The sequence below is a fragment of the Carassius auratus genome, chromosome 37 (assembly GCF_003368295.1).
Source record: "Carassius auratus strain Wakin chromosome 37, ASM336829v1, whole genome shotgun sequence".
NCBI classification, from domain to species: domain Eukaryota; kingdom Metazoa; phylum Chordata; class Actinopteri; order Cypriniformes; family Cyprinidae; genus Carassius; species Carassius auratus.
In genome coordinates, this window is record NC_039279.1 from 2,157,413 (window position 1) to 2,182,828 (window position 25,416).

Below are 25,416 nucleotides of genomic sequence, written 5' to 3' on the forward strand. Positions count from 1 at the left end.
GGACAGCGGGAGCGTGCGTGTGATTGGCCGTGGACCCTGCGCGTTCACGCTCTAGTTGTGAGATTTGCGCGCCGCCGCTCGCTGGAGGACAGGAAAGCGATAGTTGTCATATCGAGGGGCAAATAACTCATCGTTTCCAATGAATAACTACCCCTTCAGCTCGACCGCCAGCTGACGCACTGCCCTGCGCGAACCGACGAGGACGGAGCAGCGACGCGACGCGGCGCGATCGTGCGAGGTGAGTGTGTGTTTATTCGACGCGTGACGCGGGATCACTGAAACACCTTCCCTCCTCTCCTCCGTCGGTCCGTCGCGTCCTCAGGCCGCGTGTGTCGCGCGCGTCGAGGCGCGTTGTTGTGTGTCAGTGTTGTGGTTTTGTGTGAACGCGTCGTTCTGAAGGATGCTGGTGTGTGTGTGTGTGTGTGTGTGTGTGTGTGTGTGTGTGTGTGTGTGTGTGTGTGTGTGTTGCTGAACGACACCATCATCACTCGCCTGTGAGAGACTTCATCTTTATTCCTCTGCAGCTCCAGTCTTCATGCTGCCATCACTGTCTTCATCACTATCTGTGCTTTATACACTCACAATAGCTTTAACATATCTATCTATCTATCTATCTATCTATCTATCTATCTATCTATCTATCTATCTATCTATCTGTTTTTATTCTGTAATGTGTCTGTATTCTATGTGTAATCTGTCTTTGTGTCTGTCTATAATCTGCATTCTGTCTGTAATCTGTTGTTCATTGTCTCTATTTAACATTTGATCTATCTATCTGTATTCTGCGTGTAATCTGTCTATTTGTCTGTCTGTAATCTGTCTGTATTCTGTCTAATCTGTCTGTTCATTGTTTCTATTTATCATTTGATCTAGCTATCTCTCTCTGTATTTTGCCTTTAATCTGTCTGTAATCTGTCTGAATTCTGTCTCTATCCTGTCTGTAATCTGTCTGTCTGTCATTCATTGTTTCTGTTTATCATTTGACCTATCTATTTGTCTGTCCGTATTCTGTCAGTAATCGGCCAATCTGTAATCTGTTTCCTTTTCTGTATTCTGTCTGTAATGTGTCTGTAATCTGTCTAGTTGTAATCTGTCCGTCTGTATTCTGTCTCTGTCTCTATTCTGTCTGTAATGTGTCTTTCTGTCATTTATTGTTTTGTTTATCTTTTGATCTGTCTATCTGTCTGTCACTATTCTGTCTGTAAGATATCTGTCTGTGATCTGTATGTGATCTGTCTGTGATCTGTCTGTCTGTAAGATATCTGTCTGTCTGTGATCTGTCTGTGATCAACCTGCCTGTCTGTCAGATATCTGTCTGTCTGTGACCTGTCTGTCTGTCTGTAAGATATCTGTCTGTCTGTCTGTGATCTGTCTGTGATCTGTCTGTCTGTCTGTGATCTGTCTGTCTGTCTGTAAGATATCTGTCTGTCTGTCTGTGATCTGTCTGTGATCTGTCTGTCTGTAAGATATCTGTCTGTCTGTCTGTGATCTGTCTGTGACCTGTCTGTCTGTCTGTAAGATATCTGTCTGTCTGTCTGTGATCTGTCTGTCTGTCTGTGATCTGTCTGTCTGTCTGTGATCTGTCTGTCTGTCTGTCTGTAAGATATCTGTCTGTCTGTGATCTGTCTGTCGGTAAGATATCTGTCTGTCTGTCTGTGATCTGTCTGTGATCTGTCTGTCTCTGTAAGATATCTGTCTGTCTGTGTCCGTCTGTCTGTCTGTAAGATATCTGTCTGTCTGTGTCTGTCTGTCTGTCTGTAAGATATCTGTCTGTCTGTGATCTGTCTGTCTGTCTGTAAGATATCTGTCTGTGATCTGTCTTTCTGTCTGTAAGATATCTGTCTGTCTGTCTGTCTGTCTGTGATCTGTCTGTGATCAACCTGCCTGTCTGTCAGATATCTGTCTGTCTGTGATCTGTCTGTCTGTCTGTAAGATATCTGTCTGTCTGTCTGTGATCTGTTTGTCTCTGTAAGATATCTGTCTGTCTGTCTGTCTGTCTGTGATCTGTCTGTGATCGATCTGCCTGTCTGTCAGGAGTATCCGGTGTTAGCAGCAGCTCTGGCCGTTCCTGTGCTCCAGTATGGCTCAGCCGAGCTCGTGTGCTCAGAGCAGTAACGGTGTGGCCGACGAGTCTCCAAACATGCTGGTCTACAGGAAAGTAAGTGAATCCATCATCTCCTAAAACAACTGCAGACATGAACAGTCCTGTTCAATCAGCGATAGATCGCTCCGATAACGTGATACTGATGTGCGCTAAGTTAATCTGCAGCTGCCTGTCTTTGGGATGCTCAGACAGGACGTATGTGTTGGTGTTGTGAAGTGTTTAATGAAGACCTCATGAGTTCTCACCAGTGTTCAGTGGAGATCAGGCAGGACTAGTTTGAAACTGATTGCATTTTATAATTTAGGGTTTGCAGCAATGAGGACATAAATACATCAACAACATCACCACAACTGCTCTAACTGAGTCACTTCACAAGCATTTTACCGTTTGATTTGAGTAAAACCAGTGTCAATTTAAAGGTATTCACGGTAACCCGTCAAAATAAAAGTTCATTTTTACATAAAGGCACTTTGCTAGAAATATTACTGTTAGTAGAATGTATGTGATACTGCTACTACTTTATTTTTTAAAGAAATAAATCACACAATATTTCTTCCATGTTTTAATTTTAATAAAAATTAAGTTTTTCATAATTATATTACTTGTAGAAAAACTTTAAACACAATTGTAAATAAGTATAAAGAATGGCATTGGTATTATTTTTATTGCTAAAAAGTGTTTTTTTTTAGAATATTTTTGTGTTTTGCTTTGGTACCGAAATTGGTACAGAGAATCGTGGTTTTTTAGTGGTATTGGTACCGAATACTGAAATTTTGGTACCGTTACAACACTACTCTTTATTAATAACGGACTTCATCTCAGGGTGCTTTGAAATCGGTTTGATTGGTTTGCGGGTGTGATTTCAGATGTACAGATGTTGCACTGATATCTCAAACAGAGTTGCTCTCATCGTCACAGATGGACGTGAAACCGTGTTTGAGCTGAGAGACTCTGACAGCTGCCAAGTTTCAGAGACTTGAGCAATGATGGTGTGTTATTATATTGTTAGTTAACTGCTAGTTCTGTTCCACTAATTCATTTGGACAAGTGACAGCTCTAAAACAGTGTGGGTATTTCGTTTAACAACCAGTATTGGTGTTAGAGCCCGACCGATATATCGGCCGGCCGATATTATCGGCCGATATGAGCTTATTGCATTTAAATCGGCATCGGCGTTTATAACGGCCGATGAATGATGAGAAACAGTCTCATGCTTTACTCATGTTATGAGTGTTGCATAGTTTACCCACCAGAGGGAGCTCTGCAGCTCCAGAGTTTGACAACAGCGCCAGAAATCCACTAGCGAAGAAAGCGATCAGCCAAGCCAGCCACGGAGATTTTTTTTTCTGTTTTGACGGTGAGTCTGTCGTTCTTCATGTGAAATGATTTAGTTCATACACTGTATATACAATGATGTGGTAGTTCTAGCTAACGGTCCTATCATTATCACTTATAAATATTCTGTAACATCACTTACAGCCGCTTAATGCATTGCTATATTAGATTAGCCACAGAGCTAATACCATGTTTATCAGTGGAAGAGTGCGAACGTTAATAAGAGGTCGAACTATAAAGTTAGCGTTTAACTTATTCTAAATATATCTGCAGTGTTTCCCACATAATGACCGGGTAACTGTGGCAGGGGGGCAATGACTAGAAGTTATGTTCAGCGTTCCTCGAAAAAACAACAGCTGTTATGTTATTGAATGAATTCATTAAAAATAGGTCATTGCACTTACATCAAATCACGATATGGACGAATATCTGTAAGTATTAAGCCGGAATAGTCTTTTTAAATATGAATCCTGCATGTTCTGCGTGTCTCTGTTAATGAATGGCGCAGAAGCGCCTCTTCATTCATTAAACACACGTAAGCGCATTAAGCTCGCGGTGAATTCAGCGTCTGCTGTCTCACTAAATAATCACGTGAACACATGAACAACATCCCCAGAACTGCTCTGACAGTCACTTCATGAGCATTTGACCGTTTGATTTAAGTAAAAGCAGCATCACATCACATACACAGAACTGTAAATGTACGCCAACCCGTCAAAATAAAAGTCCAGTTAAAGACTGTTGTTCAGCAGAATGTACAAAAGCCTATCATAGACTCGATTACTAAAATATTCGATAGCTACAGCCTTATGTTATTCTAACGCTAATATAGCTTCCTTTTTAGTAGGCCCCTTAAATGCTTGCTATTAACTTGATTGAAGGTGGTTCTTCTCAAAATTGACAGCGGTGTGTTCATGACACTAACGTTAACCATTCAACTTCGACTAGATGCGTCAGAAATGATTAACCAGATAGGACATGTAAATAAATGTGAGCTGAAAAAGCGCTTTTTTTATTTTATTTATTTTTATTTTTTACAGATTGTTTCAAAGCAGCTTTAAAGACATAACAGGAAAATGTTGTAATATTGTTAAATAGAAGTAGGTAATAGGTAATACCTATTGGTTGACAAATAAAATATATATATATTTCTCATTTTTGCCTATGTAGGAGATCCCTGTTTATTATAATTCTAATTCTAATGATGACACGAGTAATGATACATGGTGATATTATTAATACACATGCTTATTCTTTCTCTGTCTCTTTCTGGCCTACAGATGGCTGAAAAAGGGCATGCTGTAGCAGCAAAGTGTGGGACTACTTCTGCAAATACTTTAACTTTAGTATTATAATTTATTTACAGAACACACACAGACTGTTAAAACCAGCTTCAACTGGAAGAAAGTAAAAGTGTTAAATGTTTAAAATCAGGCTGTTTTTTTTATCATTAAAAAATATATACTTTTGATGTGCAATTGTTTAGTCATTGAGACTATAATCTAAGGCTTTTTTTTTTTTTTACATAATCTCTTCTGGAAAATGGTTTATACAGCCCACATACATAGAACAGGCAGATATTTTGCTATTGAATGTTGTGTAAGTGCAGTATATAGGAAATGGGTCTAATATCCAGTTTATTTTCAAAATCAAAATATCGGCTTATAAATCGGCTCTTTTCGAGTTAATATCGGCATCGGCATCGGCCCCCAAAAATCCATATCGGTCGGGCTCTAATTGGTGTCTTTTTTTATTTATTTTTATTGATTTACTTTTATGCTGAATATCCCTTCTTAATTTTGTGTGTTTAGTAAAAAATGACTGGCTTCAAAAAAAAAGGCTTTGTATATCATTTTGGAGCTGACTGATCTCAGGCCTCATCGATCTATGTGTGAATAATTTTGCCAATATTCTCTCAGAAAGTGAGGTGGATGAGCTCAGATCAATAAGGCCTACAATCAGTCAGCTACATTAAGAAATATAAAACCTGTGCAAACAAGAGAATACGTTAATAAAATATCACAGATTTGGTAATAATATACCATAATTAGGGACTCAACTTACAACTTAACAACTTAACCTAAAAAAGTGTATTTTTATATAAGATGAGGGTTAAACACAAACTGTAACACTTTACAATCATAAATTAAATTAGATTAACAGTGAGCAATAGATTTTGGTTCATCATTTATTAATCTTAGTAAATGTTAGTTCATGTTAGCTGTGGTCGGTTAAATACTAACAACTTTTGATTTTAATAATGTTTTAATAAATATTAAAACTAATATCTACTAAGATTAATAAATGCTTTAGAAGTATTTTTCATAGCTAACTCGTATAGTTGGAAGTGTATTGTACAGTGTTACAGCAAAGGCAAATAAAATATCTTGCAATATAACTCTAGATTAGTCAACATGAAATAAATGTGTTGCTGTATACGCTCTTGACATTTATTGTGCAAGAATTATGATTCAATACATTATTCTAAGTTAAAACAATTATTTATTTTCATAATCTTTCATCAAAATGTAATAACTTTCTCATTCTGTTTCAATCCCTTCACTCTACATGGCTTGATCCTGGCATGTAAACACTACTTTTACAAGTCAATTTCCCATGTTACTTTTTGTGTTGTTTAATATCAAAATTATGAAATAAATTGGGTTGTTATTTCATGTTGACTTCTTGTTTACAGACCTATTATATAAAAGCAGCATCACACTTGCAGTCATTGATGAATTCCCAGCTTGTCCCTTACAACCAGTTATTTTGGTTTGGTTTGGAAGAGGTCTCTGGCTCCTAGTCTTTCCACCCGTCCACTGCCACCTCATCAGATTAATTGTGTGTTTGGTGCGCTGGTCAAAACTTTAGGTCACTAACTGGTAGAGCAATTGGAGTCCAGCTGGAGGCGACACAAGCGTGGTATTTGGGATTTTGTGAAGTGTGCTAATGCATCATCGCTGGCGTGTGTGGGCGAGCGCCTCGTCTGCGTTGCCATGATTGTAGGTGGTTTTGTAAGTACGTTGGTGTGTGTAGCTCTAGTTTACTTTGCCGTGCAGAAAAGAGAGTGTCAGACTAGTGCTGGATCTTTACTCCGACTCCTGAACTCATTTCCACCGCAGGCGTGTTGATGCTGTCATTCAGAATTGTCCGAAAGATGACAGTGATATGCACAAACCGTACAACAGTGGCCTCAAATGTATTTGCACACTTAATAAATGTCTGAATGACCTCACATTAGAAAAAAGATCATTACAAGAGTCAAAAATGCCACAGCCATATCACCCTTCAGCCCAAGACGGGTTGCCCACTGAAGCTAAGCAGGATTGAATCTGGTCAGTACCAGGATGGGAGACCTCCTGGGAAAACTAGGTTGCTGCTGGAAGAGGTGTTAGTGAGGGGGTGCTATAACTTGCACTTGCGAGATTTAAACTGAATCATGAGACGCAAAAGCAGAATCGCAAGACGCAAAGTCAGAATTGCGAGACGTAAGGTCAGAATCGAATTGCGAGACGTAAAGTCAGAATTGTGAGACGTAAAGTCAGAATTGCGAGATGCAAAGTCAGAATCGAATTGCGAGACGTAAAGTCAGAATTGTGAGACGTAAAGTCAGAATTGTGAGACGTAAAGTCAGAATTGTGAGACGTAAAGTCAGAATTGCGAGATGCAAAGTCTGAATCGCGAGACGTAAAGTCAGAATCGCGAGACGTAAAGTCAGAATTAAGAGACAAAAAGTCAGAATTGCGAGACGTAAAGTCAGAATCGAATTGCGAGACGTAAAGTCAGAACTGTGAGACGTAAAGTCAGAACTGTGAGACGTAAAGTCAGAATCGTGAGATGTAAAGTTAGAATTGCGAGACGTAAAGTCAGAATTGCGAGATGAAAAATCAGAATCGTGAGACGTAAAGTCAGAATTGCGAGACGTAAAGTCAGAATTGCGAGATGAAAAGTCAGAATTGTGAGACGTAAAGTCAGAATCACGAGACGTAAAGTCAGAATTGCGAGATAAAAAATCAGAATCGAATTGCGAGACGTAAAGTCAGAATTGTGAGACGTAAAGTCAGAATTGCAAGATGAAAAGTCAGAATTGCAAGATGAAAAGTCAGAATTGTGAGACGTAAAGTCAGAATTGTGAGACGTAAAGTCAGAATTGCGAGACGTAAAGTCAGAATTGTGAGACGTAAAGTCAGAATTGTGAGACGTAAAGTCAGAATTGCGAGACGTAAAGTCAGAATTGCGAGACGTAAAGTCAGAATTGCGAGATGAAAAATCAGAATCGTGAGACGTAAAGTCAGAATTGTGAGACGTAAAGTCAGAATTGCGAGATGAAAAGTCAGAATTGTGAGACGTAAAGTCAGAATTGTGAGACGTAAAGTCAGTATTGTGAGACGTAAACTCAGAATCTTGAGACGCAATGTCAGATTCGTGAGATGTAAAGTCCGAATCGTGAGACCTAAAAAAGTCTGAATTGCGAGATGTTAAGTCCGAATTGCGAGGCATAAAGTCAAGCGGGACGTGGAGTCACAATCATGAGAATTCTGAGATAAATAGTACATTTAAATATTATAGTTTTAAACACACTGCAGGCTGAAACGACCCAATTCCGTTTTTTTTGCCCCTATGCAACCTATATCTGATCTTTTCATGACAGTCTGAACGACACAGATCCGATCTTTTCAAATGTGACCCAGGCCACTTGGGTATGTGGTCCTGAATCCGATACGTATCCGATCTTTTGTAATGCGACCTCCGTCTGAACGGCCAGGCCACATGTATCCGACCCGTACGTCATTGATCAGAATTGAGCATTAAGCCCTGCAGTGTGAACGTAGCCGATATAGTAGTGTCTGTTGGAAGTTAAACTAAATTGGTCTTAATTATGCAGGGCTTTTTTCAGACAAGCCTTGTTTATTCTAATGCCGTTAGTGACAGATCTCTCTTTCTGTTCTGCTTTTCTCCCAAACCGGGCTACTGGGCTAAAGTCTCTTATCTGACCCGTTTTCTCATGCAGTTGTTGTTTCTGTAGAAGTAGTTCATCTCTGCTCTATATTCAGAGATCTGAGCTCTGGATCTAAAGCCTCGAGTTCTGCATTCAAAACTAGTGTTCAATGGCATTCGCAACCTCGTAATATTCAAGTTATATTAGACAACTGTTTCATTAACAAAATGTCATTAATTGACATTTAAAACATTGTTTGAAAAATTTTAGATTTCTATCAAAAATCTAACTGAACGGGCTGATATAATTCCTTTTTTATTAGTATTATTGTAGAAATAAAGATTGATTGAAATTATATTGCTATTATGACTATTTTAATTTCTGATGCCCTAATTTAACCATTAAAATAGCCTTTGCTGCTTATATGGCATTTAAATAAATCAATTAATTAAGCTTAAATTTCTACAACCAACTTCACGCCTTAAAACTTGTGTCATGTAGTTTTATTGCTATGATTATTTTAATTTCGGCTTCTTTAAGCAAATATATTAATTCACTAATTAATTAATTAATAAAAACTAAAAACTCTGCCGTGTCATAAAACTCATGTGTGTTAACATGTTAAACAAAATGTTGAAGCAGTTCTTTTCCATGCGTCAGAAATGCACGATGAGTGATATGAGCAGTGGCTGTCGAGCAAAATTTTAATGTATTAAAAAATAAGTATATGTTGCATAGGGATTTGAGCTAAAAACCTAGAGCCACGACTTAAATATGACATATTGTTGTATCTAATAAGAGATTTTGCCAGAGGACCTTCCTGTCGCCGGATCTGCTTACTAAACGCCAATCATGTTTTCCTGAAGGCCGTGAGAGAGCGACAGCTTTCCTCTGGGATTTCACATAGTTGCCATTTAATAAACACATTACCCCGAGTGACTTACAGAGGCTATTTACAGCCGCACTGATGCTGTGGGATCATTCTGCACAGCTCTATTCTTCAACTGCTCACTTCTGATTGACAGCAAAGACTATTAATCCATTAGGCTGAGGAAAATGTTACCAAAATGTTCTCGGTGATAGAGATGCACTATTACTTTGCTGTTCATAATCTTGAGTTTTGCAGGATGTAGATACAGTTCTTCAGTTTAGATGCACCAGTAAAGTCGTGAGTACTTCAGCACAGCTTCACTCTACGTACAGGTCTTGTGTTGTGAGAGGATTGTCTCTGCGGTTATGATTTATTCAGGCAGTGGGAGATTACTGACAGAGCTTCATTTACAAATTCATAATGTCCCAAGAGGCAAATATGAAAGTAGTTACATCCGATTAGTTGAATCCGGACACACGGCGCTTCCACAAGACGCAATGAATCAACATTTCACACCGTAATCAGACAAAGAAAAAATATGATTTTGCATAAATAAAAATTGTAGCTAAAGGACCATCAGTAGATAAAACAGTGCATCTTTATGTTTTACGAATGTATTCATAATTCTACATTAGAAGACTCGTCTATTCACCAAGGCAGTTATCTGTTAGCAACATGATAGCGACATGCTAATCATGCTAGTGTCATGTTAATCATGCTAGAAACATGCTAGCGTCATGCTAATCATGCTAGAAACATACTAACATCATGTTAGTAGATTGCTAATCATGCTAGCAACAAGCTAGTAGTTTGCAAATTATGCTAGCATCATGGTAGTAACTTGCTAATCATGTTAGTGACATGCTAAACATGCTAGAAACATGCTAGTGACATGTTAGTAACTTGTTAATCATGTAAGAAACATGCTAGCATCATATTAATCATGCTAGAAACATACTAACAACATGTTTGTAACGTTAAACATGCTGGAAACATGTTAGCGACATGCAAGTAACTTGTTTATGATGCCAACAACATGCTAGTAACTTGATAATCATGCTAGAAACATAGTAGTAACTTGCTAATCTGTTAAACAACATGTTAGTAACATTCAAATCATGCTAGCAACATGCTAGTAACATGTCCACCATGCTATAAACATACTAGTAACTTGCTAATCATGTTAGTAACAGGCTTATCATGCTAAAAACATGTTACCAACATGCTAATCATATTAGAAACATGCTAATAACATTAGCCTTAAAGTTCTGCATAATTAAGGGTGTGACAGTTTGAGTGACAGGTGGATTGGTGCTGCTGATACTGCCGTCGAGCTAGGTGGGTGTGGCTTCAGCAACCACATCCCGCCTTCTTGCCAGTTTTTGATTATCTGGAAGTGACGCGCTGCCAAGATTGTGACGGCTGGCTCCGCTCCCTTTGAGCTTCAAAAAAGCTATTTAGAAACCTACAGGTGACGTCACAGACACTACGTCCATGTTTTCATACAGTCTATGCTAGAAACATGTTATCAACATCTATCTGTCATCCTTCTGACCAGGGTTATTAAACTAAAACCATTAAATACCCACACAACAAAATTACTGAAATAAAACAGAAATATACAAATAATACAAAACTACAAAAACATCTCGATAATACTCTCATTATATACTTCCAATCAGTGATACTGCTTTTGACTGGCAGTATATAATGATTTCAGTGATTTTAAAATCTGTATAAAATACAGGCAGATTCTACCAGCTTTAAAAATTTATTATTTTTTGCACATTTAAAGATCTTTCTGGATACAAAATTACTACCAACTACCAACATTTTTAGAATTTTAACCCCTTAAATGCCACATTTTTTTAATACAGTAAAAAACATTTTTATATACTAAATGCTAAACAGTTTTTTTTTAAAGTTATTACAGTCTTGGATATGATTAGCAACAACATTAATTTTCATGCATTATAATTTTTTACAGTATTTTTAATCGGCTTTTAGCATTGGGATATATTCAATGTGTAACATATGATAATGTTTTATTTAAAACCGTGATTTCCAATAAATAAAATCCTGGCAAAACATTAGATTTGACTGAATCAGTAGAATGGCTGTGAGTAAGTCGTGGTGTTTTTAGTTCACAGAGCCTCTTTAAAGCCTCGGTCTGGAGCTGATGACAGACGACGCTCATTGATCTCACATTTACTCTCAGAGATTGAATTCATTATTATTAAACCGATAGCAGGCCGACCCAGACCTCTTCTTAGATTAATGTCAGGTGTTAATGGATTGGAAAAACGCCCAGTAGATCAGTTCAGAGCGCTAATCTGGACTGCACGAGTTTAAACGCATTTACATCTGATTGATTAAACTGAACAGCAGCCCTTCATCTGATGCACGTCGCAAACAAAACCTGAAGATCTCAAACAGCATCCTTGTGTTTCTCGGGATCAGAGTGAGCTGGGAATCACAATCGATTGTGCTCCGATCGCTTTGAAAAGCATTTAATCAATAACCTCAGCGGGAGGAATATCACATCAAACCAGGGATATTTTTATTGCCAGCCGTGCGTATTCAATCAGAGGAGCACAAGCAGTCGATTATGTGCTGTATTACAGACTTTGATGAAGCAGGTGCATGAGAGAGCAAGCAGGTTTGCTCTGTGATCTACTGGTTCAATACAAGGAGTTATTCATCATTGGGCTGTTGTTAAAATCTCTGCAAATTCACAATGACATCTGACTTGGACAGGTCTTGTTTATTTCTCTATTAATATTCAGTGTGACTCAGGACTGACTGAGATGTGTGACGGAGTGTGTGTGTGTGTGTGAAGGCACGTGCTGCACCTCACCCTCACCTTACATCAAAATAGACCTGCATCCTGTTGCCCTTGACGACCGCTGACAGCTGCCTCCTCCAATCAGAACGCAGCGTTGCTCTGCTGTGATGCTGTGATGAGAACACACTGCACATATGGATTACAAATTATATTTTGCATGATGGAATTAACCCTGAGATGTTTTGTCTAGTGACATTATTTTGCATTTAAATAAATACGTTCTAAATATTTTTAATGAAGTGAAGTCAGATTTAGTTTTTTTTTTTTTTATATTTATTTGTTGTTTTACACTTTATAGTCTAATTTTTCATTTGGTTTTCTCAATGAATATATAAATGAATGAGTATGTATAAATATAATCTAACAATCAGTCAGTCACTCAAGTACATTAAACCCATCAAATGCATTACAGATTTGTTTTGTTTTTACAATTTGTAAAAAAAAAAAAAAAAATTTATTAGCTAATTTATGCTCATTTTTTAAATGAAGTGAAAAATATAAAGAAGTAAACAAATTAATTAGACTATATAAAACTAAGAAAAAGGTTTTTAAAGTTTATCTTTGATTAAAAAATAAATTGCCAGTACAACATTTACCTATGTATGTGCTGTGTAAACACTAGATAACTATATTCATACATTCATTTATTAGGAATTTCTTTGGAATTAATTAATTTACTTATTTATTAATTTAATTTAATTTAATTTAATTTAATTTAATTTAATTTAATTTAATTTAATTTAATTTAATTTAATTTAATTTAATTTAATTTAATTTAATTTAATTTAATTTAAAATCCCGATCATATTCTCTCTAAATTTACAATAAATATTGTCTGTTTAAAAATGATGAACCCTTCAGTCCGTCTCGACCAGACTTCCCAATTTAACAGAAGATGTGAGGACAGGAAAGATGACTGCTCCTCAAGCTAAATCATCAGGTCTTGATCAAGTGTCCTAATAAGTGGATGTAACGAGTCCTTAAATGTGCATCATCCAAACTCTCTCATTCATAGTGAAAATAAGCCTCATCTTGATTTCAGAGCTCTGGTCTTATTATTTTGTTAAAAATAGGCCACACAGAGACGGTTCTAGAGCGAGTCTTCCAGCACACGTAATAAACTGGCAGTGGGCGGGTTTCACAAAACAGAACAACGACAGACATTCAGCCGGATCGCACGTTTACAAACTGTACAAACACTGTTTTTCAGATGAACTTAGTATGTTTCTTAAATATCTGCAAATATTATTTGATATTTTTTTGCTCCAGTAGAGTCAAAATCTTACATACAGCACCTAGTAATAATATTTTGTCTTTTTTTTAATTATGTAATTAATGTTTTGGAAAATAGATGTCAGGATATAAAATACATGTGAATAAAATAACATAAATACAAATTAATAATACAATTGTTAATTATTTACCTAATAAAAATAAATATTTTTATTGATAGAGAGACAGACAGATACACACACACTCTTTCTCTCACACACACACACTCACACACAGACACACACGCACACACACACACGCACACTCACACACGCACACTCACGCGCACACACAAACACACACTGACACACATACACACTCACACACACACACACACACACACACACACACACTGAGACACACATACACACACACACATACACACACACACTGAGACACACATACACACACACACACACACACACACACTGAGACACACATACACACACACACATACACACACACACTGAGACACACATACACACACACACACACACACACACACACTGAGACACACACACTGACACACACACACACACACACACAATCACCCAAACACAATCACGCACACACACACACGCACAGTGACACACACACACACACACACACACACACACACTGACACACACAAACACTCACACTCACACACACACACACACAATCACACACACACACACACAAACTGACAAACACACACACACACACACACACACACGCACACACACTGCACTAAAGGTGTTCCTCTGCTCTGATGATTCAGTCGTGATGCATCAGATGTGTATTCTATCTTTTAATAACTGTCCTGGTTTCCAGAGGAATGTTCCTCCACATGTCTGCAGTGTTACACAACACGGAGAAGCACGCGTGTGCAGATCTACATGTGATTCTGTGAGTCTCTCCTCACACTGTACCAGAGTCTCACAAACCGCTCCACACTTTATCTTCTGCTGTTTTTGTTGAAAATGTGTGTGTGTGTGTGTGTGTGTGTGTGTGTGAGTGTGTGCGCGTGTGTGTGTGAGTGTGTCTAATCTTGTTGCTATAGCTGTGATTGTGCTTCACTCTCAGGTCCATCGGTGGGTTACGAGGGTCTCGCTCTCTGCGCTCTGATTGGTCGAAGCACACAAGGGTTAGAGGGCGACACCGAGGAAGATCACACACACATCTGTGGCATTTACTGTACATTTAGTAACAGCCATTGTGTGAGCGACTGTACAGTGAATCTGAATTCATCTTATTGCGTGTGACTCATCAGTGATGCTGTTTTAGAAAAAAACATGTTCAGAATCTTTCATAAGAATTTTCCCTCCAATCAATTCCTGATTGATAAAGTCCTGTATGTTTTTTGTATTTCACATATGCATTATTATAATTTTTTAAAATTAATTCCATTATTTAAATGCACATTTAGGCATTAAAAAGACAAAGTGACACTGCATTTGAATTATTTATTTAAAAGTTTTAAGTTATTTTGTTTTATTAATTTCCAGAGAATGTATGAACGTATATTACAATTACAATAAAAAAAAATATCGAATAAATTAATACACTAAATGTATAGGTACTATATAATGAAACTAATCAAATCAGTGGGCTCAATTCCTGTGAAAAAAATAATAAAATAAAATAAAATAATTAATACATTTAATACAAAAAAAATGAAAAATAAAATAAATAAAATAAAATTTTTTCTTTTATTATTATCCCATCCAAATGCACACACACACACAGTAGTGAACACACACCTGGAGCAGTGTTTTTAATATCAGTTTATGCATTCCCTTGATTTATGTATTTAATTATTTTTACTTTTTACACACATTTTGTGTTGGCGCCTCTACGCTGGATTATTCCAGATCCTCTCTGTTCATCATCAGGCTGACTAATCGTCCTAATATCCCAGAATAAAACACCGTCGGCTCTCAGCTTTAAGTGTGTGCTGTGAATCCGCTGTGAGTCTGTGTGAGGGATTTCTGTCTAAAGCTGGATGTGTGTGTTAGCGCTTCGCCATCGTCTGGAGGTTTCTCTGGAGTGCTGATGGAGATGAGAGGAGTCTGGCCTCGGTCTCAGGGTCGAGATCAGAGTGAGTCAGGAGACCGCTCTCTGTTCACAGCCATGAGCCCGTCTGAGATCACTGTGTGTGTGTGTGTGTGTGTGTGTGTGAGATTACAGAAGTTCAGCTGTCTAAGTGACATGATACAGCAGAGAACTGTGTTTCTGGACACTGAAAGGTCAAACATTTTAATTATTGAATTATGTATTTAGTTGTTTGTTAGTAAGTTATTTATATAACTTAATTTAAAATGTGTTCATATATTTACATTTAAACTTAATTTTCAAAGCATTGTCAAAGCACAATCATCACTGAGAATAATAATTTACTTTATAATAGTTTTCCTTTTTACTAATGTGTACTAAAGTGGGCTTAAATATTGTCATAAAAATAATGTGGCAATGCAAGAAAGGTCCTAAACTCAAACACATGTTTGTTTTGATGTTGGGGTCAGTATGAGCTGGACGTGTTCTAGACAGGTTCATGTCTCTGATTTTATGGATATTAGCGGATCCATTACTCCGTCTCTCCCTCGTCTGGGGTTTGTTTGGCTGCTTTAGAGAGAGTTTGTGCTGTCAAAAGTGTAAAGTTAATGTGAGTACAACAGTACGTTTAATCACACAGAAATTAAGCATAATTACACAGAATAGGAGGCTAATTATGAAGCATGTAATTACTGTGACTGTTGCAGGCTTCAGGCTGTGAAGCTGATCTCTCTCTCTCTCTGTCTCTCTCTCTCTCTCTCTCTCTCTCTCTCCAGATGGAGGACATCATCTCTCGGATGCAGGACGAGAAGAACGGGATTCCCATCCGCACCGTCAAGAGCTTCCTGTCCAAGATCCCGAGTGTGTTCTCAGGTGAGTCCTGACCTGGACTTTATTTATTTCTCTACTGTGTTTGGTTTGTTGGACACAGACTCCCCTAACAGTTGAAGTGATAATATAAAGCGTATGTTATATGAAGTGTTAGCATAGGCGTTCTGAGAGAGTCCTGAGGAACGCATGCTAATGCTAATCAGGAAGCCATCAAACAGTCCATCCCAGAATATCCTGAGAACAAACAGAGCAGAACAGCAGATCAAACAGCGCTGTGGCTTTGAAGAGAGGTCAGCGCTGGACGCCGGTGAGCCGTGAGCGTGAGCAAAGAGAGTCTGAGCGCTCCTGCTGATCTCCAAACATCAGCTGCCATTTACATTCAGAGACCTTCACAGCAATCAGCATTCTGTCCTTATTTACTCGCTCTGAACAATGGCCTTCAGTCGCCTGAACACACTGAAGCACAATCTTATGTTTAACCCTTCCCTTTTCATCTAGACCTTTATCTCAGTGGTTTTGTTTGAGGATCCAGATTTAACGTTGGACATTCAGTAGCAAACCAACAAGAGTCTCCTGAGAGTCTCCGGTCCTTTAAGATGAAGTTGTCAAACACTTTGGAAGGATGTTCTGGATAGTTCCTATGCTGGATAGTTGCTACAGTGTTGCTGTGGTGTTCTGGATGGTTGCTAGGACATTCCTGAGGAGTTCTGTTGCTAGGATGTTGTTAGGGTGTTCTGGATGGTTGCTAGGACATTCCTGGGGTGTTCTGTTGCTAGGATGTTGCTAGGGTGTTCTGGATGGTTGCTAGGACATTCCTGGGGTGTTCTGTTGCTAGGATGTTGCTAGGGTGTTCTGGATGGTTGCTAGGACATTCCTGGGGTGTTCTGTTGCTAGGATGTTGCTAGGGTGTTCTGGATAGTTGCTAGGACATCCCTGAGGTGTTCTGTTGCTAGGATGTTGCTAGGGTGTTCTGGATGGTTGCTAGGACATTCCTGAGGTGTTCTGTTGCTAGGATGTTGCTAGGGTGTTCTGGATGGTTGCCAGGACATTCCTGGGGTGTTCTGTTGCTAGGATGTTTCTAGGGTGTTCTGGTAAGTTGTGTTTCAAAGGTAATTTCGACTTTATTATTTCCAATATGTGAAAATATTTTCAATATAAAATGTTGTTTACTTTTTCATTTTATGGAAGCCTTTTTCTTTGAATTAAGTTTTTTTGAATTAAGTCCATCAGCAGATATTGGTTCTTGTTTCAATCATATACTTATGAAAGTATGAAAACAAAGTTCATTTGGATCAGTTTCTCAGGAAACAAGGCTTGATTCTTCAGTAGATTTGTCTTGATTAAGGAATCTTTTAGACATTTGGGCTGGAAAGCAAGTTTTGTGTTGATACTGTAGAGAGTGTTTAGTGCTCAACACTAAACACTGAAGTCTGAGCAGCCCACAGACTGTTATTTCATTAATGTTGTATTAGAACCCACAGATCTGATGCATCATGGGAGGACTGCATTAAGATGATGATGATGATGGGAATAAAACCCCCCAGAAAGTTGAGTGAGAGATGAGGAAGAGTTCAGGTCCTCCTCTGCCTGTTTCTGCCGTTACGCAATCAAGAGTCTTACATAAGCATCTTCTATATATGACATATGAAACAGAGACCTCAGCTGCTTCACTTCACTCACACACACACACACACACACACACTCTCACACACACACACACACACACACACACACACACACACACACACACACACTGTCTCACACACTGTACTGTAGTGTTTATTCGGCTGTATTTCAGCAGTTTAACTGTAATCTCTCTGTAAACAGACACTGCTTCATTCTTACAGCTTCATTCATCATAATGAGGCTCGTTCAGTTCTGACGAGTGTCTCGTGTCCTGCGGACGCCGTTAGTGTCGATTGTTTACCGTCGCCAGGCAACATCACGACTGATACACGTCACACTCACTCAGATTTACAGTGTGTTATTATAATCAGTGTTTAGCATAACGAGACTCTAGTGTCAGACTCGTGACTCATTAGCTGTGATTCATCTGATCTTTGCTTTTTTTGTCCAAGTTTCTAATAAACCACTGAATGAGAATGAGTCGTTTTCATTTTTATAAAGCTTTTTTATTCCATAGATTGTCAAGAATTACTCATCACTGGACGTCTGTTAGATTCTTGAGGTGAATAACGATATGTGCCATTCAAAAGTTTTTATTTAATCATATTTTGGGAAATAAATTAATACTTTGATTCATCAAGGACGCATTAAATTGATCAAAAGTGACAGTAGAGAGATTTATAATGTTACAAAATAATTCTATTTCAAATAAATGCTGTTCTTTTGAACTTTTTCTATTCATCTGTGAATCCTGAAAAAATTAAATGTTTCACAGTTTCCACAGAAATATTGTGCAGCACAGCTGTGTTCAACACTGATAATAATCAGAAATGTTTCTTGAGCAGTAAATCATCATATTATTCTGATTTCTGAAGATCATGTGACACTGAAGACTGGAGGAATGATGCTGAAAATACAGAAATACATTACACTTTAACACAGATTCACACAGAGAACAGATGTTTACATTAGAATAATATTTCACAATTTTTACTGTTGTTTTGATCAAATAAATGCAGCCTTGATGAACAGAAGATGCTTTCAAAACCTTAAAACTCTTACCCCAATTTCTGCACACACACACACATACACACACACAAACACACACACAGCAGTTTTATGTTTTGCTGTCAACACAGGAATCAATCAGATCTCATCTCAGTGTGACATCTCCCTGAACGATGGTGAAAGACACAGGCGGCTGGCGTCTGATCTCACTCAGTCCTCTGAAAATCCACAAAAGATCAACAAAGACACATAATAATTAGCAGAAATGAAAAAGTAGTGTGTGTGAGAGAACGAGGGAGAGATGGATGGAGAAGTAGGGCGAGTGTTTGAGATCCATATGGACCTGCGGCTCTCAGACAGACAGAGTGATAATTAAAAGAGTATAAATTTAGCTGCTGGTAACAGCTGGTGTGTGTGTGTGTGTGTGTGTGTGAGAGAGAGAGAGAGAACCAAACACACATACATTTTGTTTATTATTATTATTATTATTATTATTATTTTTCCACTGTTGCTCAGTTCCGAGATGGTTTGATGAGGAGTGTGTTTTATGACAAGTATAATAAGAGCAGGAAGGTGATAAATGGAGTCGGTCTGGACTGGAATCGTCTGGGTTCAGATCTCGTTCTACTTTCGCATGATGTGCTGTCCTTCACGTGTGTGATATCAGGACATCTTCTCTGTCTGGAGCCTCTGCTTCAGTTTAAAACAGGATGCTCTTATTTCTGCTTTGTCTCTGAAGAGGCTCTTTCAGACGCAGATGTCTCTCGCTGTCTCTGGGGTTTCTCTACAAGCCTCTGCAAGACACAGAGTCTCTAGAAACACACCCAAGTTTCTCTTGATTTAACAAATCCTCACACCGGCTGCCCCCAAAACCTAGTTTTCAGGAACACCGCGTGCTGCTTCTGGAGTAATGAGGGGTCATTACCGGAACGATTGGTGTCCTGAAACAAACATAAAGGGGAGTTTGTGTTCACCAGGTCTGAGCTTCGTCACATGCTGATAGTCAAGGGCCAAACAATGCTGTTTTAAACTGTTATAGTGATTTATTCATATTTGTATTTTTTTGTGTGTGTTTCCATGTTAGTATTTTAGATTAAGTTGATTTTAGTACTTCAACTTAATTTAATTTAGCTGCCATATTTTCATCTAAAATGTGTATTTTATGCAGTGCAGTGCAGTGCATTCTCAGAGAATGGTTGGTTTGACTGACTCAACCCATGACCAAGCTTTGTTTTATTTTATTTATTTTTAATTCTTTACTAATTTTATTTTATTTTATTTTTTTATGGTTTGGCTAAGCCGAGTTTTGAATTTAATTTAATTTAATTTAATTTAATTTAATTTAATTTAATTTAATTTAATTTAATTTAATTTAATTTAATTTAATTTAATTTAATTTAATTTAATTTAATTTAAAAAAATGTTTGCAATTGGCAGTCCTTGAGATCAAATCTATGACCTACTTTATTATTTTGTATTTTTTAAGTTAAAGTTAAAGTTAAACCAGTAGACTTTTTTAGTTTTGTTTGATAAACCTGTTGGGTTTGTCTGCAGGTCCAGACTGTTACTCTGTCTCTTCCAGATCATGTGTTTGTAAATACTGCAAAAAGTGCAAATTTCAACAATCATCTTCAGATTTTTCAAGTTTCACAGACTCAAAATCTGTCCGTCAGATTCAGATCGACTCTGCAGTAGCACCAGGATAATGAGCTGAATGCAGTCAGTAAGCCCTTTCTTCTGTTTGTCAGGCTCTGATATTGTCCAGTGGATGCAGAAGAACCTGAACATTGAAGACCAAGGTACAGTAACATTTGAGATCATATTAAACTGTGAAACACCGTCTGTCTTTCCTGAAATCACTTACAGACAGAGAGAAGAGGTGTGGATCTGTGCCGTCAAATCTATCTAGGTTCACATTATCAAAAAGTAACAAGAGCGTTATTTATTTACTGTTCATGGAATGTTTGACATTCAGCTTTTTTTTTTAAACATTAAAAGTAACATTCTGAAAATTTGATTTGTCAAAAGTAACAAATCAAAAGTAGTTTGCAAAATGATAAAATGGAACAGTCCTGTAATTATTTTTCTCTAACATTCAGATAAACAAGACCTTTTTTTTAAACTTAAAAAGTAATGTTTTCATAACTTATTGGACACTTTTACAAAACTGTCTTAGCAAGGTTATTATAGTTAACTGAAACTAAAAGCCATAAAACAATTTTTGTTACTTGAAATAAAGTAAACTTTAACTGAATTAAATAAATTAATAAAAAAAAATATATATATATATATATAATGTGTGTATTATTTAAGCCAGTTTCTCATTTAATTTAGTTTATCTTGATACATATATGTATATGTATATATGTGTAAACTATGGCTGTCTGTAAAAAAAAAAAAAAAAGGTAACTGCGATTTTTTTTTATCTCACAGTTCTGACTTTTTTTCTCGTGATTCAGATTTTTTAAAGGATTTTTAGACATAAACTCACATTTGCAAGGAAAAAAAATCAGAACGGTAAGTTTTTACCTTGCAATTGTGAGTTCATGTTGCAATTCTGACTTTATTACTCACAATTCCAGGTATATTTCTCACATTTCAGTGAAAAAAATCTGAATTGTGAGATAAAAAGTCGCAATAACTTTTTTTATTTTTTATTCAGTAGCAGAAACAGGCTATTTATTCATAAAACATTTTTAACTCCGTGATACTTAAATAACACTGGATCTGTGTTTGCAGTGACAAGAAAAAAAATGTATGCATTTTTATTGTCATTTATATATAATTATTAAATATTTTTTAACAATATGTTTTAGCTTTTGAAGAACCAGGAAAAACTGTTTTTTTGGAAACCTGGATATATAAGGAAGAGTGTGATTTCTAGACCTCAAAATGTCATGTAAATTATTTAAATGTTAATATGCTATGGGCATTTTATAATGAATATGCACTTAGAAATAGTTTATCTAGTTGAACATTTTATTTTAAATCATTTTCAAACTGGAAAAGTAATGACATTTTTTTGGTTAAATAGGTCAGGATCCCCGGAAAACATTCAACATCCCCGGAAACCTTAAATTTAATGATTTGAATGATATTTTAGTGACCTTTTTAAATTAAAATAAGTTTTGAAAAGAAATCTAGAGCTTGGAGTGCCTTTGGAGTCAAAAAGGTAGAGAAGCGTTGATCCAGAGTCTGACAGAAGGGCAATGTGTGTTAGTTTTCAAGAAATAATCCATCCAAATGTTTTAATTCTGTCATCATTCACACAGCCTGTGATTTCAAACTCATCTGATGTTCTTCTGTGGAGCACGAGGAGATGCTGAGCGTTCAGAAGGACTCTCTCTTTTGTCGTATGAAGTGATGTAACTGATGAGTTTGTGTTTTGGGTGAACGGTCCCTTTAATTCCACTGCAATATCGAGCTGAGCTGCATTATTTACTCAGAGGTCATTTATGATATATGAATTATGAAACGACTCCAGACAGAGATGAGATGAGACGAGACGGTTGCAACTGCTGCAATCAAAGGACAACAAGCATCTCATCTGAAATATCTCAAGAGCTCCATTTCTGTGTGTGTTTGTGTGTGTGCGTGCTTGTGTGTGTGTGTGTGTGTGTGAGTGCGTGTGTTTCTGTGTGTGTGTTGCAGTGGAGGCTCTTCATCTGGGGACGCTGATGGCGGCTCACGGTTATTTCTTCCCCATATCAGACCACGTTCTCATGCTGAAAGATGACGGAACATTCTACCGCTTTCAGGTGAGACGCTCTGAGATTCTGAGAAAATTGTGAACATCTGAAGACCCCAACCGCTGATCTTCACATGTGTGTATGTTTGTGATGAAATATGATCATTCAAATTCTGATACAAGTTCATATTCTTGATGTCAATCATATTCTAATTCAAATTCAGATTCTTAACATCATTCATATTGTAATTCAGATTCATAATGCAATTCATATTTTGATTCATATTCATATTATGGTCTGATGCACATTCATAACGTCATTCATATTCTGATTCAAATTCAGATTCATAACATCATTCATATTCTAATTCTAATTCAGATTCATAAAGGCATTCATATTTTGATTCATATTCATATTATGGTCTGATGCACATTCATAACGTCATTCATATTCTGATTCAAATTCAGATTCATAGCATCATTCATATTCTGATTCAAATTCAGATTCATAACATCATTCATATTCTGATTCAAATTCAGATTCATAACATCATTCATATTTTGATTCATATTCATATTATGGTCTGATGCACATTCATAATGTCATTCATATTCTGATTCCAATTCAGATTCATAACATCATTCATATTGTAATTCAAATTCAGATTCATAATGCAATTCATATTTTGATTCATATTCATATTATGGTCTGATGCACATTCATAACGTCATTCATATTCTGATTCAAATTCAGATTCATAACATCATTCATATTCTGATTCAAATTCAGATTCATAACATCATTCATATTCTGATTCAAATTCAGATTCATTATATCATTCATATTTTGATTCATATTCATATTATGGTCTGATGCACATTCATAATGTCATTCATATTCTGATTCCAATTCAGATTCATAACATCATTCGTATTCTAATTCAAATTAAGATTCATAACGGAATAAATATTTTGATTCATATTCATATTATAGTCTGATGCACATTCATGATGTAATTCATATTCTGATTCAAATTCAGATTCATAACAGCATTCATATTTTTATTCATATTCATATTATGGTCTGATGCACATTCATAACATCATTCATATTCTGATTTAAATTCAGATTCATAACATCATTCATATTCTGATTCAAATTCAGATTCATAACATCATTCATTTATCTGATTCAAATTCAGATTCATAACATCATTCATATTTTGATTCATATTCATATTATGGTCTGATGCACATTCATAATGTCATTCATATTCTGATTCCAATTCAGATTCATAACATCATTCATATTGTAATTCAAATTCAGATTCATAATGCAATTCATATTTTGATTCATATTCATATTATGGTCTGATGCACATTCATAACGTCATTCATATTCTGATTCAAATTCAGATTCATAACATCATTCATATTCTGATTCAAATTCAGATTCATAACATCATTCATATTCTGATTCAAATTCAGATTCATAACATCATTCATATTTTGATTCATATTCATATTATGGTCTGATGCACATTCATAATGTCATTCATATTCTGATTCCAATTCAGATTCATAACATCATTCGTATTCTAATTCAAATTAAGATTCATAACGGAATAAATATTTTGATTCATATTCATATTATAGTCTGATGCACATTCATGATGTAATTCATATTCTGATTCAAATTCAGATTCATAACAGCATTCATATTTTTATTCATATTCATATTATGGTCTGATGCACATTCATAACATCATTCATATTCTGATTTAAATTCAGATTCATAACATCATTCATATTCTGATTCAAATTCAGATTCATAACATCATTCATATTCTAATTCTAATTCAGATTCATAAAGGCATTCATATTTTGATTCATATTCATATTATGGTCTGATGCACATTCATAATGTCATTCATATTCTGATTCAAATTCAGATTCATAACATCATTCATATTCTGATTCAAATTCAGATTCATAACATCATTCATATTCTGATTCAAATTCAGATTCATAACATAATTCATATTTTGATTCATATTCATATTATGGTCTGATGCACATTCATAATGTCATTCATATTCTGATTCCAATTCAGATTCATAACATCATTCGTATTCTAATTCAAATTAAGATTCATAACGGAATAAATATTTTGATTCATATTATAGTCTGATGCACATTCATGATGTAATTCATATTCTGATTCAAATTCAGATTCATAACAGCATTCATATTTTTATTCATATTCATATTATGGTCTGATGCACATTCATAACATCATTCATATTCTGATTTAAATTCAGATTCATAACATCATATTCTGATTCAAATTTAAATTCATAATTTCAATGATATTCTGATTCAAATTCAGATTCATAACATTATTCATATTCTGATTCAAATTTAGATTAATAATTTCAATGATATTTAGATTCAAATTCAGATTCATAACAGCATTTATTTTCTAATTCAAATTTAGATTATTAATGACATTGATATTTTGATTCATATTCATATTATGGTCTGATGCACATTCATAACATCATTCATATTCTGATTCAAATTCCGATTCATAACATTATTCAAATTTAGATTCATAGCATTATTCAAATTTAGATTCATAGCATTATTCAAATTTAGATTAATAACGACATTCATATTTTGATTCATAATCAGATTATGGTCTGATGCACATTCATAACATCATTCATATTCTGATTCAAATTCTGATTCATAACATCATTCATATTCTAATTCAAATTCAGATTCATAATGGCATTGATATTTTGATTTGTATTCATGATGTAATACAATTTCTGATGCTTATTAATATTCAGATACATAT

General features: G+C 36.0%; 1 protein-coding gene across 6 annotated transcripts in view; it reads left to right on the forward strand.

The window, feature by feature from the left end:
* LOC113055871 (regulator of G-protein signaling 7-like) overlaps positions 1-25,416 on the forward strand; it is a 36,695-nt gene continuing 11,279 nt past the window's right edge. For 5 of the 6 annotated variants that reach the window (XR_003277596.1, XR_003277595.1, XR_003277597.1 and 2 more), the window contains exons 1-5: positions 2-238; positions 2,035-2,158; positions 16,177-16,273; positions 20,614-20,664; positions 22,517-22,623. Coding sequence is in view for 3 of the 6 variants with exons in the window: in XM_026222249.1 (XP_026078034.1) it covers positions 2,081-2,158; positions 16,177-16,273; positions 20,614-20,664; positions 22,517-22,623 (333 nt within the window). In the remaining 3 variants the exon portion in view is untranslated. Of the gene's footprint in view, positions 239-2,034; positions 2,159-16,176; positions 16,274-20,613; positions 20,665-22,516; positions 22,624-25,416 lie in introns of all 6 variants that reach the window. The other variant, XM_026222247.1, reaches the window with a different exon arrangement.